General features: G+C 34.5%; 1 protein-coding gene across 3 annotated transcripts in view; it reads right to left on the bottom strand.

Annotated features, from left to right (window-relative positions):
- Positions 1-3424: 3424 nt before the first annotated feature.
- The window catches only part of DGKB (diacylglycerol kinase beta), a gene marked incomplete at both ends in the record, with an annotated part of 317768 nt that continues 305005 nt past the window's right edge, over positions 3425-16187 (bottom strand). For all 3 annotated transcript variants that reach the window (XM_080340721.1, XM_080340722.1, XM_080340723.1), the window contains 3 exons: positions 3425-3532; positions 12706-12766; positions 14684-14804. In XM_080340721.1, coding sequence (XP_080196847.1) covers positions 3425-3532; positions 12706-12766; positions 14684-14804 — 290 coding nt within the window. The remainder of the gene's footprint in view (positions 3533-12705; positions 12767-14683; positions 14805-16187) is intronic.

Genomic DNA, 16187 nt, shown 5'->3' with positions numbered 1-16187 from the left:
AATTTTGGATATTAGCTAATCATTGTTGTGATATATGTGCAATAAGTTGAGTTGATAAGAGTGAGGAAATGTTACAGAAGATTTATTTGTGCTTCAGAAACTAATACTGAGTGTTTCCTAGCTCATCAAAGTCCTGAGACTATCAGCACATCACCTGATCTAGCATGCACATCCACGTACACATACCAATAAGCCTAAATCACAAGGTCTAACCCCCTAGGTTTAAATAATCGTGATGATATGCATACAAATATCTTGCAAGTACTGGAAACAGTAATTCTGTATCTGTGTCTGCAACAAATTCTGCTTTCACCTCCCTTTAACAGGAACTCAGGTGAAGTGAGAGCAATGCTAACCAATTTCAGAATTTAAGGTTTCTTCCTGAGTTATCATGTTCTTTTCCTCAGCACATTGCCCAGCTGCAACTCTCCAGCAGGGAGATGAAAAATTTGCAAATCCAGTGTCAGATATAATTTCTACATACTTGTAATTTCCATTTATATTGCAAATATCATTAATGAGGCCTTAAAGAATGCTTCATTGTAAACAGTGGTAGGTTTATAGCTACCACTCTTCAGTCAATGTAAGAACACTGTATCTATTTCAGCTATATGAAGATACATGCATATATTCTTTGTTTCACTTCATACATCAATGTAAAATTTCATGATGCTAATTCTGCACATACCGAAGTGAAAAAACAAAGAAACCCCCCCTGAAGTTCTTTCATTAAATCAAGCACTTTCCTTTCTTACTCTGTTTTATGTACTCTCGCATTTTCTCTTCATCATCAGTACTGATAACCTGAGTATGGTTTTAAATTATTAGAGGCTATGCTAAAACAACCAACCAACATTAATAAAAAGTCAGACTGCCACTGCTGCGATAAGTGCCAATATAGCGAAATGGCTGCTCCATTATGTTTTGCTACAGTGAGAATTTGATACATACTGACAAACAGATCTGAGCTACCTTTGATATGTCTAGTCAGAATTGTATGTAATTGTGATTGCATGAACCTATCTATCCCTCTTCTGTGTTATGAACAATTTACCATCACAGACTGGCACATTTAAAACTGCATACATTATCAAATAATAGCTTATGTATAATTTTATTTGTTTTCAGAGTTACAATGTTCATGAGATAATCATAGAGAGCACATTATATATTATTGTTAAACACATTTTTGCCACAAAAAGTTGAGAGCATCATTAGAAAATTCTATGTCAAGTTATGTGAAAATATTTATCACCTGTAACCATAATTTCATAAAACCAATGTACACTTTATGTAATATTATGTCAGCAAGTTCCTTCTTTTTTTTTGCAAATATCTTTTGTTCTATACTTATGTATGTTTGCAGTTAAGAAGTGCATCAAATGCTTCTGTGTGTGTGTTTGCAATGCACAGGAAAAACAGTAGTTTATTCCTATGGTAACTGTAATGGTCAACATCGCTTGACCAAAGAATGGGGAATTACAAGATCTTAATTTTAGCAAATAATTGCCCTCATATTTTTCTACCTAATGCTGAACATAACATTAATTGGTATTTACCTTCTAATGTTTACAGAACACAGACTGTATATTTCAGAGAGATAATCCTTACCAACTATATATTGACTTTATTTTCAATGTCTATTATATAAATTAGGACTCTGTTGAATTCTTACACTGAGGAAGAAATGACAGCAACTTTATTTAAATACATGCACAGTACCGTGCACTACAGAATGATGAAATACTATTTTTAATGGATGAATGAATCAATAGAAAAATAGATTTAATAAATCCTTAACATTTTAAAGTCTAGATAAAAATGGGTAATCATGCATTTCAAGCAAAGTTTTATTTTTTCCTTGTTTGTTTTTTGATGAAATCTCTGAGAACTTAAGACATGCAGAGCTGAGAAGCAGCTCACTATGAACAAAGAACCATGTTAAGACTGCACAAAAAGTTTTGATTCAGACTCTTTATATGCAAGACTGAAAAAAATTGCCATTCTTGGACTTCCCTTCAACATTAGACAGTGCTGTGCAAACCTCAGACGAATCCCTGTATTATGATTTCTAAGCTGTTAGGAAGTCTCTCAGAGGGCTATGAAAGTAAAAACCTGAGCAACTGGCTCCCTAAAATTTATGACAAGAAATGTTTTGTTTCCAGACAGCAGACTACAAAAGCAGAATAGATACCAGTTTATCCTTTCCCTAAGACATTAATTTAGGGCATGAGTAAATTACAGATGGCATACATTTATAAATAATAATGAAAATAAAATTAGATATAAGTTGAGTTTTCCAATAGAGTATGTGTCTATGTCTCAATATTTGGAGTGTGTGCCTATGTTTATCAACTTATGAAACAAATGAAAGGTGAGTATTTACTTGCAATTAATTTAATGTCTTTTCCTACCCCAACATTTGTGTGGACATTGCCAATGTAATCAAAATAACTGTAAATTTTCAGAAGTGAGCCTGCTCCAGTGAGCTTGTTAACTATGCATTAACCCATTTATCTGAAGCATCCTTCACTAAATCTTTGGTGGGAAATGCTCTTTATTAGGCATGAGCTTTGGTTATGTGTGTGCATATGCACTATACTATCAGTCTATATGCAGAATGATTTAAAGTTTGCCATGTTACGGAGATATATTGCTCATTAAAATAATTCTAGTGTTTCAACAAACACCGATGGCTAGTTTTGCAAGTATTATTATCTTCACTCTTAGCATGATCTCCTTAGCCTAATAGTTCTGCTCCAACTTGCTTTGACTTCCAGTCTTACAAAAATTTACACAAAAGTAATCATGATCATTTGAATACTACACACATTGTTAGACGTTTTCAGCAGGTACAGTTACTCACATACAGAGGAGTTGTCAGAATAAGATAAAAGATTTTAATGCTTAGCTGAACAAAAATATTCTCAGGGTAGAAAGATGTGATAAAGTAAAAGTACAGGTTAATGAGTACTGTTATTAATTTTACTCTGAAACAGGTGTAATTGGCCATTGAGGTGAAGATGTGTGATTGAAGGTATACTACTGAACCTATGGCACATAATTTTTGTAGTAGAAAATCTTGAAATAAAAATGAGAGAAAATCAAATTACCCATGGCATTCTCTTCCCATATTCCACACCAGAATTATCCCGAAGTTTAGTAAATGGTAACACATGCAACAAAAAATATGCTGTATCACTTTATGTAAACATCTGCTTTCATCATGCAAAATGCCTACAAAACTGTGACAATATTTTTTTTAATAGTGTAGTTTTACATTAGCTCAGTTATGGAAACGGTTAAACCAAAATCCATGATTTTGCAAGTAGAAGATATTCTAAAATTCTTGAAATATTTCCAGCATAAATATTCCAAAGCCCAACAAAGCTAATTGGTTTGCTAAAAACTAAACTACATAGGCTTATTCCTTGCTGTGGTTCCTTGTTCTTTTGATGATAGAAGAGAAAAGACCGGTTTTTGGAGGAGGTCCCATCAACATGGGGGCTTGGTTCTTGTGGGTAATTTTTATCTGGGGGAAGAAAGAAGAAAAACATAGTTATCCCTTGAGCTAGTTCAATCCCAAGTATCTGAGATACCTGTATTTACTTTGTATGTGACTTCCAAACCTTCTTCATTTAACCAAAGATGAAAGCAAAATACCTTTTTTATGAATAATGTTACATAGGCAGTAAACCAATCCATGTATAATCATTGTTTCCATAAATACGTTAAATTATGAGCATGATCAATATTAAAAATCATATGCAATAAAATATTATACATGCTGATATGTGACCTTACATTTTGAGCGTGGGAATTATTGCTTGCTTTTGAGTGTTTTACATATCTACAAGATGAATAAGAATTTGAAAGTTGGAAAGGACATACATGCTGATAGACCAAGCTGTTGCCTATTATTAAGATATAAGTTATTTCTTTGTATGCTTTATTTATATATCTAATCAAGCTGTACTTCTCTTTTAATGCAGGACACTGCTGAATTCCAAAATAACCATTATGAACGAAAGTCAAAAGTTAATACACAAAAAAGGTCAAAAAAGATGAACTAGCTTTCTAATTTGTTAATTAATTGTTAATAGAACAGACTCAAATATTGAAAAGCCTATTTAAAACACTTTGTAAGACTGCTCTAAAGCCACCCGTTTTGATTTCTTTGATATAAAACTACGAATCACCTTAAATGAGACAACCTTAAAGTAGATTATGTCTGCAATTTTCTCTAATTCAAGTCTAAATTAGAGAAGACATTTTATGAATGTATGCTATGCTCAAAGCTAATTGAAAGCAATTATCAAAGTGGCATTTTGTCTGTGACTTTAAGATACATTGTAAGATAATAAATGATTCTCATTATGTAATAAAAAGGTCACATCTTGCCTTTGGGCTAGTGACGCTAAGAGTTTTTCAAAAGCAATCTGAGACATTTTCTTTAGCGAACTACGACTAATACAAGAACCATCACTTATTAAATATCAGTTGTCACCTGCATAGTACCCACATCAGAGATGGGTATTTCTTTCAAAAAGAAACACCACCTCATTAAAAACTAGGAAAAATATATCTCTTAAAGTGCATACCTGACATTTTCAAGTTAAAATGAATATCCTTCACTTGTCATTCACTAATAGTAATGAAACAAAAAATGTACGTGATGTGGAGAGGCTCATTAAAATATAGATCAGGACACTTCTTGTGGTGGAAATTTACTTCACAATATAAGGAGGCAGAAACATAAAAATCTCAACAGAATGAGTGGGGTGGTTTAACTCTATTAGAGCCTTTACTTTATTCTCCAAATGCTTATTTCCATGCCACCTCTAGTTCATTAGTCTCAAATTTCATATGTGACCTCTTTTTGTCAACATTGTTCATTAGTATCAAATTTAGTATATGAGGTTTTTTGGCAACCTAGATTCATTTCACACAGAAAATAACTCCTGCTTTCAAAGACTGGCATCAGCACATTTTTCCACAAGAAATTCTGCTTCAGGCACCACTTTGCCTGTAGTTAGTGTAAATTGGCATCATTCCGTTGATGTCACTTTACACCAGATGATGATCTGGTCCTGGAAAAATGGCTTCTAGGATTTTTGGAGCTTTCACATACTTTAAAAGACGTATTTTGGGGCTCAGGAACAGTGATGACATCAACCTGATCCTGAGGATCAATACATGAAGTAATCTGCAGCTGCTGTGAATTCTTCAAGACATAAGGGTTCAGCTTATTGCAAGATTTGGCCATGATGCAGCAGTAGGAATAGCTTCAGAGGTTCCTTTCAGAGGTAAATCATAGTAATTCCATCTTAAAATGAATAAAAGAGCAAAGCTCAAAAGAAGGCTTTAGTATGAAGAGGTGAGGTAATCCTGAGACCCCATACAGATTGCTTGTTGGATTGGGGCTGTTCAATGCTGCTGAGGATTGAGAAAATGTTTATCATTTGTAATGTGCTTTTTTGGCTTGAGCCATCTGTTTCAGAGACCGTGACCTCTTCAGTATGTTGTATCCTATCAGTTGAGATCAGCTAAGATGCCTGAACATGATTAACCACTCGTGCATGAGGATGGAGTCCTCTACGCATTTCTCCAAGGCATATTTTCAACTGTTATAAATTGGCACAATTCCAGTGGTGTAAAATATACATCACATTCTGAAAATACAAAAATAAAAGTGTAAACCTAAAGTATATATTTTACTTATGCATGCTAGTGTATGGTAATAGTGTATTGGTTAATAATTATAACAATCGATTCCTTATTTTCCTGCTTTAAAACAAACAAACAAACTTATGGTTTGGTTTTTGCCCTGGACTCTCTCTTCTGCTTCTGTTTTCATACTGGCAGCACTGCCAGAGCTGGTGCTATGAGTTTGGGTGACAAGTGACAGCACACACTTCAAGATGGGAAGCATCACTAAGTCTCCCAGCTTGACAGTGTTCAAGAAGAGACTGGACAACCCCCTCAGACATATGGTGTGAATTTTGGGGTTGGCCTATGCAGGAACAGGAGTTGGACTCGATGATCCTTGTGGGTCCCTTCCAACTAAGGACATTCAATGATTCTGTGAAATTTAAAGGACCAGTGTATCTAGTAAATAGGTTTAGCAGGAAAATACTGCATTTGCAATTTCTAAATCACCTTTCCAGTATGAGAAAGTGTCTCCAATGATATATTTGAGGGAAGGAACACCAGATATGATTAAAAATAGCATAATTCTTAAAAGAAGAGATGGTAATTGCTCCCTATTTGTCAACAGCAAATTTTCCGATAAAGGAGAAGCCTGAATTTGTGATACTAAACAGATTTATAAATGCATAAAACAGACACTTATTTGTTTCAGGAGCAAGTCAAAGTTTCAAAATATGCCTTGAATCCACATTAATACAATGCACCCTTTAAATGAAATGAACTGAGCATCAGTAATTTTAGTATGATAACTGTATCTTTTAGGTCCATCAGTTTTATTTTCCTGTTCCTTTTTCTGCAATATGTGCCAGTTACCTAAACGTTCCTGACTTCACAGTATGTCTAAATGTTTCCTAATACCACAGAACATGATGCTACAAATACAGGTACTGACTACAATGTTAAATGACATCAGAAAACTGGAAACACAGGTAATCACCTCTGCTTATACTATTTCAATTAATGTGAAAGAAAGAAATCCTGTATTTTAAGGACAGAAAAAACTTATAAAGTTGGATATATTAGTTTACAGTCACTTTGTTTCATACTACCAGCAGGGTTTGGATGTTGGTAGCTTTGAGGGTATGAGGTTTTTCTACAGTCTAGATGCCCATATGCTGCTCCCCTTACAGGAACCTGATGGATGTGACGCCTCTATATCATAGGAGTATCTTCTCGTAGGTGATCAAGAGCTGTACTGGGTATCATGATATGAATAAGACCTATGGAATGTAGGCAGTGCTAAACAAAATTAACCTGTGAATTGCATTATGTGGCATTTTGGTCAAAATCTCTTCAGATCTAGATCAGTTGTTTTAAATACAGCATTATGTAACACATCTTTTAAATGGATTTCTTAACAATATTATTGTGCAAAGTGCAATCAAATCTAATCAGTTTGGCATTAATTAAGCTCTAATAATATACTCTAGTCTCTCTCCTAAGTAGTGTGATCCGTTTCCCCTTCACACAGGTAGATTGGAAAACATTACGGTGTCATCATAATTTTTAAACATACCGAGAAAATGACAGAGCTGCAAAATTAAAATAAATGATTAATGGCATTTTTTTCATGTTTTGTACTAATAGGTATCACTGAGGTTTTAAATTAATAGAGCTGTCAAGCTCAGGGTTGTTACAGATCCAGTGCAGAACTAAAATGGAAATTATGTGTTCCACAGACACCTAAAGATGACACTTGGAATATTTTAAATTTTAATTAGTAGGTGCAATTGTTCCCCCCCTCCCCTGCCCCAAACCACTGCAAATTAATTGGCAATTAGTCACAACTAATTCTTTTCTTAACAATCTGAAGTGGAAAGAAAGGTGCATTGTATGTTAGAGTATTTGTCTGGGGTGCAGAAAGCACACATGCAGTAAATTGCTTTGTCAATTACAAAAACTACTGTTTTGAAATTAAGAAAAAATATGCATAAGTAAACAAAACTAATTAATGTGCAATGTACCTGTGAGCACAAAAAAATAATGCTCAGCTGCAAAAGAAAGTGTTAGAAAATCAATAAATCACTCTGGCCTTGAAACAGAAATGTATGCACATTGATGCTCAAAAAGGGCAAAAATGCAGCTTTTTAGTATAACCCCAAAAACTTTTTCTAGCGACTGACTTCCATTTATGGGTTAACTATGTAATAATTGACTAATATTCTACTAAAATAAAACACCATATCTAGGACCCAGTTCCTCTTTGCTCTAAAGAAATGGACACAAAGGTTTAAATTGTCCCATTATAAAAAGCTGGTAAGAAAATATTACTACATTCAGTGACATGGAAAGAAGCTACTCTACAGACAGAGTCTAAAATACATTTGCAACTTCTCCATGCAGTCTATGGGGTGTTGGAGCCAATGCATCTTCATGAAAGCAAACCTGTGACTGTCTTTTAGTTTTCTCACCCAGCCCCGATGTGTAGTGATTATTAGCAAAAGCTTTTTTGGTTTGTTTTCAGTTCTTGTTTTTCTCTGGATTTAACTACAAAGGAAGGACTTCCCAGAGTCTCTGAGCTCAGGCTCATCACATCACTAGAGACTAAACAAGAGGCTAGAGAGGAACCATTCATTCGTTCACTCATAACTTATTTTAAGGAGCATTCAAATTATAATATTTTGAAACATTATTTATGAGTTTTATTATTAAATAGCTTACTACAAGTATTCCTATCAGAAAATAATCCTAAAAATACTATGTCTATGAAAATATATTTCTGGCAGTCCATTAGGTGGGCTCTGACTATGGATTCTCAATTTCATTCCTTCATTTAGGCAATATCCTTGCATCTTCTACAGATATTTTTGTCTTCTACTTTTAATCTAATGTTGCTAGAAGCTTGATATTTTTTTCGGATATGATGCCAAACAAGTAAGGAATAGATGAAAGAACTTAAATTGCAGTTATTTCTAATTAAGATGGAATATTATGGATTTTTTTTTCAAAACAATGCTAATAAGTTATGTAGCTAAATTGAAAGATTACTTTTTTTTTTTTTTTTTTTTAAAAAAAAACCCAATGGCTAAAGCTAGAAGTTTATTGAATTAACTTGAGAGTCTTTGAAGTTTCATTACTATTAATGACCTATTTGGAGATCAGGTGAAACCATAGATATCTTTCATGTTGCTATATTTGTCTGGGAGAGCTCTGATAGAATTTCCTCTTCAGCTAATCAGACGAGACGTTTAACATAACATTATTATCATCTTTCCTTCTCCCAAAGACTGCTCTATAAAAAACAGTGAAAACAATACAATTTGATGCTCAGATTCTGCATTTTATTATACCAGAGCAGAGTTACTTTGCCAGACACTGCAGTCTGCATGTGTTCAACATACTGAATAATTCTGGATGACAGATCTTTAGACCAGGCCACTCATATATTTAAGTATGCAAAGGACCTACAGGAACACATTCCTGCTCCTGTCTAGGGATGCTAAAGGAAGATCATACAGGATGCTAAAAGAAGCACATTACAATTTCTTCAGTACTAAAATTGAGAGCAGGAATGAAAAAAAAATCACAGATCACAGCTTCTGGGTAACTGCTACATTGTCTTTTGCAATCTACAGTATTTTCTCAGAAAATTTGCAGGGAACGTGATCTCTTATATGCAGTAGAAGGGACAGCTCTGAGCAAGTCATGCTACTTGTATAAAACTTTTACAGTCAGAAAGGAGAAATGGCAAAGATAAACTTGTTGATTTCTTCAACAGGAAATCAACTTCCAAGGCTGCATGTGCAGCCTACATCCCATACGTAACAGGGATTTGATGCAGAACTTGTTTTCTTTAATCTGCATAATGGAATAGCAAGAGAATTTTGATCAGGTTGAATTCAATTTCTTGAAAAATCATTGCCAAATACTCTCATTTGTGCCAAAATTTGAAGCAGAAATAGAGGAGGACTTCTGAGCTTAATCACTTGCATCTTGGGCCAGGGTTGATTCAATACGTGCTGAGTGTATGAATTTCTTTCTCACTTAAACTCTATAATTTTTATAGGTCAGTCCATAAAACTACTGAACTGGGATGACACTGAAGTTCCTGAGATGACCACACCAAAATAAAATGTGATTGCAGTCCAATTTTATTTTATTTTATTTTTTTTAACATCAGCTTTCTGGCTGGAGCACCAGAGAATCAAACACCCGAGGCTCAGCTGCTGTATCTAACCCATGTACATGATCTATGCAATAGAACAAGGTGCAGGGGTCTCTCCCCAAAACTAGTGAGATGGTCTATTCAAGCAGACCAGTACTGGGTGGAGACAGTAGTTTCTCTCCTTAAAGTCATACAGCTAGTAAACTAGTAAGTGCCTTCCCTCAGCAAACTAATGTGAAACAGAAGGTAGAATGGGAATGTCCCCCCGTGTCTCCATGTAGGAGTGCCAGCATCTTTGTATAGGAGTCTCGGTTCCTTGTAAGAACCGGGGGAAGAAATCTCCTAACACGGGAAACAAAAGGAAAACCAAACTCTCCTATGTTTCAAAAGGAACTAGACTTTCTTTTTTCTGATCATCAGAATTTTGTTCCATTCAAAAACTAGTCAATCATTATTTTCAGATAATTTTAGGAGAAAACCGCGGTTTTGACTCTAGAGAAGAAAAAAGCTTGTGATTCTGACATTGGTCTCCCCATGTTTTTTCTGAAATTTGAGCTCCTGCAGGTTCAAATAATTGGCTACATAGTTGGCTACACATAAGAATTTATTCTGACATTATGTTTTCTTTCAGACTCTGGCTTTGAGTACACATAATTGAGGTGTCATCCTGATAATGTAATCAAATACATTTTGGTTTCCAAACAAAGACCCCTCTGAAGCACACACTTAGAAATCAAATCTTAAACTTCAGTTGAGAGAAAGCTAACATCCACCTTTGTCATTGTCCCAAGAGGAATTCCTATGTATGTTGCAGAGAACTTCAAGAAAAACTGTAGTGTAGTTAGAATTAGTGGGCAGGGGAGAGGTTGGACCACACACGTTTTTTCCTTTGTAAGACACAGAAAGCAGAGTGGAGTAGATGTACAATAATGAAAGAAGCAATCGAAGCAATCACAATAAACTCATTAAGCTCCTCGTCAGAGAAAAAAAAAACACCATTTCCTGAAAAATGAATAATATAACATAAAAAAATAATTCTACATATAAATTCATAGAGGTGCAGTAGTCTAGACAAATAGTTCATATATTTTCTTTTCAGAGGAAATAAAACCATGCAACAGTATGGTTTTCTTATATAAAAGACAAACTCTATTCTCTTAACAATGGTATAGCAAAAAGGATGGGTTCCACAGAAAAGTATATGCCATTTCTATCCCCTTTAAAATGGTACTTCAACTGGACAGCAGTAATTATCAGTAATAATTTACTGTTTCCTCAAGGCAGTAATTGAAATATAAGAACTGTCTCTTTTTCCAGGTTTGTCCTCAATCGTGCAGGCAGCTTCTGCTAGTGTTATCAATCAGATAGCAGGGATTTTGCACAGAGCAAGCAATCAAGACAAAAAAGCACATGTTATTGCCAGAATCCTTCCATAAGTTCTCTTCTGTAATCTGGCAACTGAAAAATTACATGTCTTTTTCTTGAACAAGTAACTGCTGGGTTCAGTACTGTTGCTCTGCACTGACCCATAGCTATAGAAGAGAGGAAGATAATATCTCTAAACTCCAAAAGGCTTCCTGGAATAAATCTCATAAAATCCCCACTGTTCTGCCTTCATACAGTGTGTGTTCACATGGTTCTCCTCTCATTGCAGCATCTGAGCACTTATCATTAAGAGTTAGAGTTCAGACACTGGCCCTGCTGTTCAGCTGTACACTATGGTGTATCTAGCAGACGTGAACTATCACAACCCTTTTATTTCATTCTAACCCATACATTATCAGCTGCCACACTTGTTAGTTCCTTACTGAAGGTACTCCCTTCTACTTTTTTGTGTAGTCTTTCGTTTTACTACAGTTAATGAAAGTGATCCAGTACCCCAGTCTGGAGAATTTCTCCCATCTGTAGTGGGATTTCTTCCTTGGCATGTTACTGTTTTGTCATACTTACAAACTGCAGGGCTACAGCAATTAATCTACTTAAAAACATGAGTCTTCTTTAGGGAAACAAAATCAGTAAAACTATACATTAAAATGTATTACTAAGACTATATTAAACAATAAAGAGCTTAAATTTCTTCAACATCTTCCCAAATGCTTGGACAGCCTCTAATTTATTCGAGAGAGAGGAAAATGGAGAGTTCTTAGAGCTTCACCTTTCTTGTATTGTCTGTAAACAGATACTCAAAGACCCTCCTCTGAAAAAGCTCCCTCCTGGCCTAATCAATGTTTACCTGCCCTCACTTCGTATGTGTGGGCGCTGAAACAAGAGACTAAATAATTTTCTTCAAACTATAAGGTTTTTATATATGTATTTTTAATATTAGTTCTCTTGTGTAATTCAATCAGCACAGTCAAGAATTCAGCTTTCTATAAAAATATCCTTGATATAAACTCTCAAAAACATAATGGAAAAGCTTCCTATATTTGTTACTTAATACACTTTAGCATCACAACTGAAATCGGCTCTTCCTCAGCAATAGAGACTAAAAATCTGACATACCATAATAAATGATCACATTGGGTAATGGGATGCTGAGACTATACCCTTTGAGTATTTTTGAAACTTTTGAAATAAAAATATTTTTATTCCATCCTAACCTTTGGGAAAAAAAAAAAACAAAAAAACAGTATAATAAATTGAAAAGGCAGTTGGTGTTGAACTGTATAATGACCATGCGTGAAAATGTTACTTAAGTAAACTGAGTTAATGCTGATGGCAATGGTTGTCTTTTATACTGAAAGATTCCATCACTGAAAAAGTGAAAGTAAACAAATCAGTTAATATTTCTGATTATTGTAATTGTTGTTACTCATTTTAAAAGTTCCTAAATTTTTTGTTCAGCTCTCTTCCCAGAGTATCCCAGTATCCTCGTATTCCAGTATCCTTACCGTGCAAGGGGTTTGCATCCAAGGTTCCCCATCTATCTGCATAGGCAGAGACTTGCTGGTCCTAAAGTGATATATTTCACAGTATAAGTAAAAACAACAAAAAAATGATAAATGTATTTATTAAGGAGAGATACATGTTATAGTAAACACATATAATCCCTAAATTTCTGTGTAATCTCCAGTATGATTCAACATGCTCACAAAAGTAACCTAGTCACTTAGTAGGCTTAGTTCAATTTTCAACACACAATGCAAAAACATTGCAAACATTCACACATCCTGCTAATAATACACATCTCTCTCATGGGAGAATAGTCTGTAATTTGTGAAATAAAGAGTTAAATATTCAAGAACTTCAGGAATAAACCTTATTAAATGAAAAGACAAAGGAAACTCTGGTACTTTTTATATTTTAGACTGCCTTCTATAAAGGAAATAAGAAACTTTAGCTCTATCATTGCCATTTATTAGAACCATAAAAGATGTATTTACCCTTGTGTTTAACTCTGGGTTAGAAAGAGCACTCACATAATGTGACAGTTGTACTATATCCAGAGACTTTAACATACCATGTCCTAAATTTAAATTGTTAGTAAAGTTACACTGATCAAGCTTCAGCCAGTGTTCCCTGTCCAGTTTTGGATACCACACTAAGAAAAGTATAGACAAATGAGAAAAAAAAAGTATTTTGAGGTCTTTTCCAACCCTGTATTTCTGCATTATAATAGTTTGCACACTTAACTATTAGAAATAACATGGAGTAGGTAAATCTAATAATGGAAAAATGAGTCAACTGACCACTCATGTTGGTCAATGGAAATTCTGGCTTAAACGTTATTTGGAAATGACTAACAGTCCATTGGATTAGCCAATGTCATCTATGGCCACAAGTGGAGGAACGGACGAACATTCAATAAGCTCGCACTCTATAGGTTTGGCAGGGTTCTGAATCTTTTGTAGTTGTGGTTCTCTTGATGTGGGATAATAAAAATTATATCTTGGTATCCAGAGAAGATTTGAATGCCTTTGTGATCTTATTTCTCTTCCTTATTTAGAAGAAAGAGTACTTTTGAACTCAACGTCACCCAGTCCTTGAGGAGAGTCTCAAAAATATGCCAGGTGCTTTGGCAAATCCTACTTATTTTCTTAAAGTTTTTATTGCTGTTCTTCTGTTTTATGCTCATTTTAGGCTTCTGGAGCTCATAACCGTATATCTTACGATTTTATTGAGATTTTGGAAAATTCTTCCTGTGAGATTCTTCACTGGAAGAGAGTTGAGCATCTCTCTCTTTTCCAATCCTTATCTAATTTGAAGTTAGAATAATTATTTTCTCTTTAAGTCCTAATCCAGGATTCCTCTATTGTGAATGTTTTGGTCACTTTTAGCATAGCAAACAATACAACACAACAAAATTAGCATGCTCCACCATTAGTGGCTTACACATACCAACGCATTTATTAATAGTGACTTGTCAGTGCTCAGTAAATAACAAATAAATTAAAAACAGAGCACTTTGACTTCTACAGATCAAAAAAATGCTTTACAAATACTAATTACATGCTACTACTCCCTGGTGAGATATGCATTATAAATGGGTTAAAATGTGTCAAAGTAATGTTAAATGACTTTTGCTCAAAATTGCGTGGAGTGTATGTCACTAATAAAACCCAAGATGTTCATGCATTACTTGTTCTGCTCCAACTGTTTGACAATATTTCTTCATAGGATGAAATGACAATTGAATACAACATGTGAAGACTGGATGTAAGTATTTTTTTTCTAGTTTTTTGACAGATTTAAAGAAAGGAAGATGTATGGGCAAAGGATATGGATAGAATAGATATATTTCATATACAAACATGAGACTTTCACAAGAAATAATTATGACTATTAAACTACTAAAGAAAGTGAACTGATAAAATAAAAACCTTTGCTGCTTCAATACAACAATGCAGTGCAAATTAAAGCTGCCTATACCTGATGACAACAGATGAACACTGGGCAAGCCGTCTTCCAGCACTTTTCAGACCTGTGTATATCTGTCCCATCTCCATGGCTCCTTCTAGACCAACCACTTCCATAAGCTGGTCACTTAGATCTGCAAAAGTTGAAAAAATATGTTTTCTGTAGATAGCATTTTGATAGTAGTCATCCTGAACAGCAAGAATTGTCAGAAGACCATCTGATAATAAAAGACGTAGAGAAGAGAACTGGCAAAAATGATGATTCCTAAGAAGTGATTGCACCTTTAGGGCTGGACAAATCTGGGCCTGTTGTAACATAATTCTAAAATGTCCTGATCAAAATGATTCTGAAATACACTAATAATCTCCATGGTCTATTTTAATACACAAACACTGAACAAATAATCTTATTATATGAGAAAATAGGAGAGACTCCTTCACTTAGGTTATCTGATACTCATAGAATGAGATGTTTGCAGTTTAGAAATTTATGCTGACCATTGTTTCAACAGATCTGTAAAATCTAGTGAAGGAAAAGTTAGTGCTCCAGACCGTATTGAATTTTCTTCTATAAAATTATTTCGAGATGATGTGTACAACTCTAATTCAGCCTTTGTAAGCATGCATTATTACAGTCCTTAATTATGAGACCACATATTTTTTGCATTGAATCTTTGTCTCAAATAGTGCACAGATTCAATGCAAAAAGGGCAGAAAAAACCTTGTATCGGCAACTGTTCATCTAGCTTTCCTGAACTTTGTGGTACCTGTTTGCACCCAGTTATATTTCTGTTTCATACTGGTTTTGGATTACACAGTATTTTGGCATTAAACTTAAAAAAATATTTAAGTAAATAATGTATGTGGCAAAATAAATATTAGTTTGCTTGACTTCAAGGAGCAAAGACAAATTCTGTCTAGAATATCAGATACAAACACAGATACAACCAGAAACCTAAACAGTAATATAGTAGTCTGGTTTGAGAAGGAACAAGCAAGGTAATGAAATATTGTTCAGAATCAATTTGGGTATTTTGTATAAAACATTTTACATGCTCCTGTTTAAATACATGTTGCCAAGACCAGATGGACAAGCAAAGAAACCATTTTTTTTAGCTGCATGTGTACTTTATAGATTGGCTGTTAATATCCACACTTCCAAAAGGTACGTTGTTCAGTGAAGCTGAGCTAACATGCTAGAGTCTATCATCACATTGGAAAAACAAAGAAAGGAGAGCACATTACTTTTTGTATATTTTAAACCCTTCAACCTTTAATGAAGGTAGAATTCCAAGCTCATTATCATATCTATGAGACTAGTCCAAAGTATAAAGGGAGTCTTTTCTGTTCACTTCTTTGGGCTTTGAATGAAGGTAATTAACTGAAAGAAGTATTGTGATTGGGGGGGGCAAGTATTAAAAGCAAACAGGATTTATGGTCTGGATTATTCTCCTTCCAATCAGAAAATCTGATAGTGTCCAAGGCCTTAGTTTTTCTTCTTATACTTTCTCATCATA

Source organism: Nesoenas mayeri (genome assembly GCF_963082525.1).
Source record: "Nesoenas mayeri genome assembly, chromosome: 2".
Taxonomy (NCBI): Eukaryota; Metazoa; Chordata; class Aves; order Columbiformes; family Columbidae; genus Nesoenas; species Nesoenas mayeri.
The sequence above is the reverse complement of the archived record's forward strand: the minus strand, read 5'-3'. Positions and strand labels throughout refer to the sequence as shown.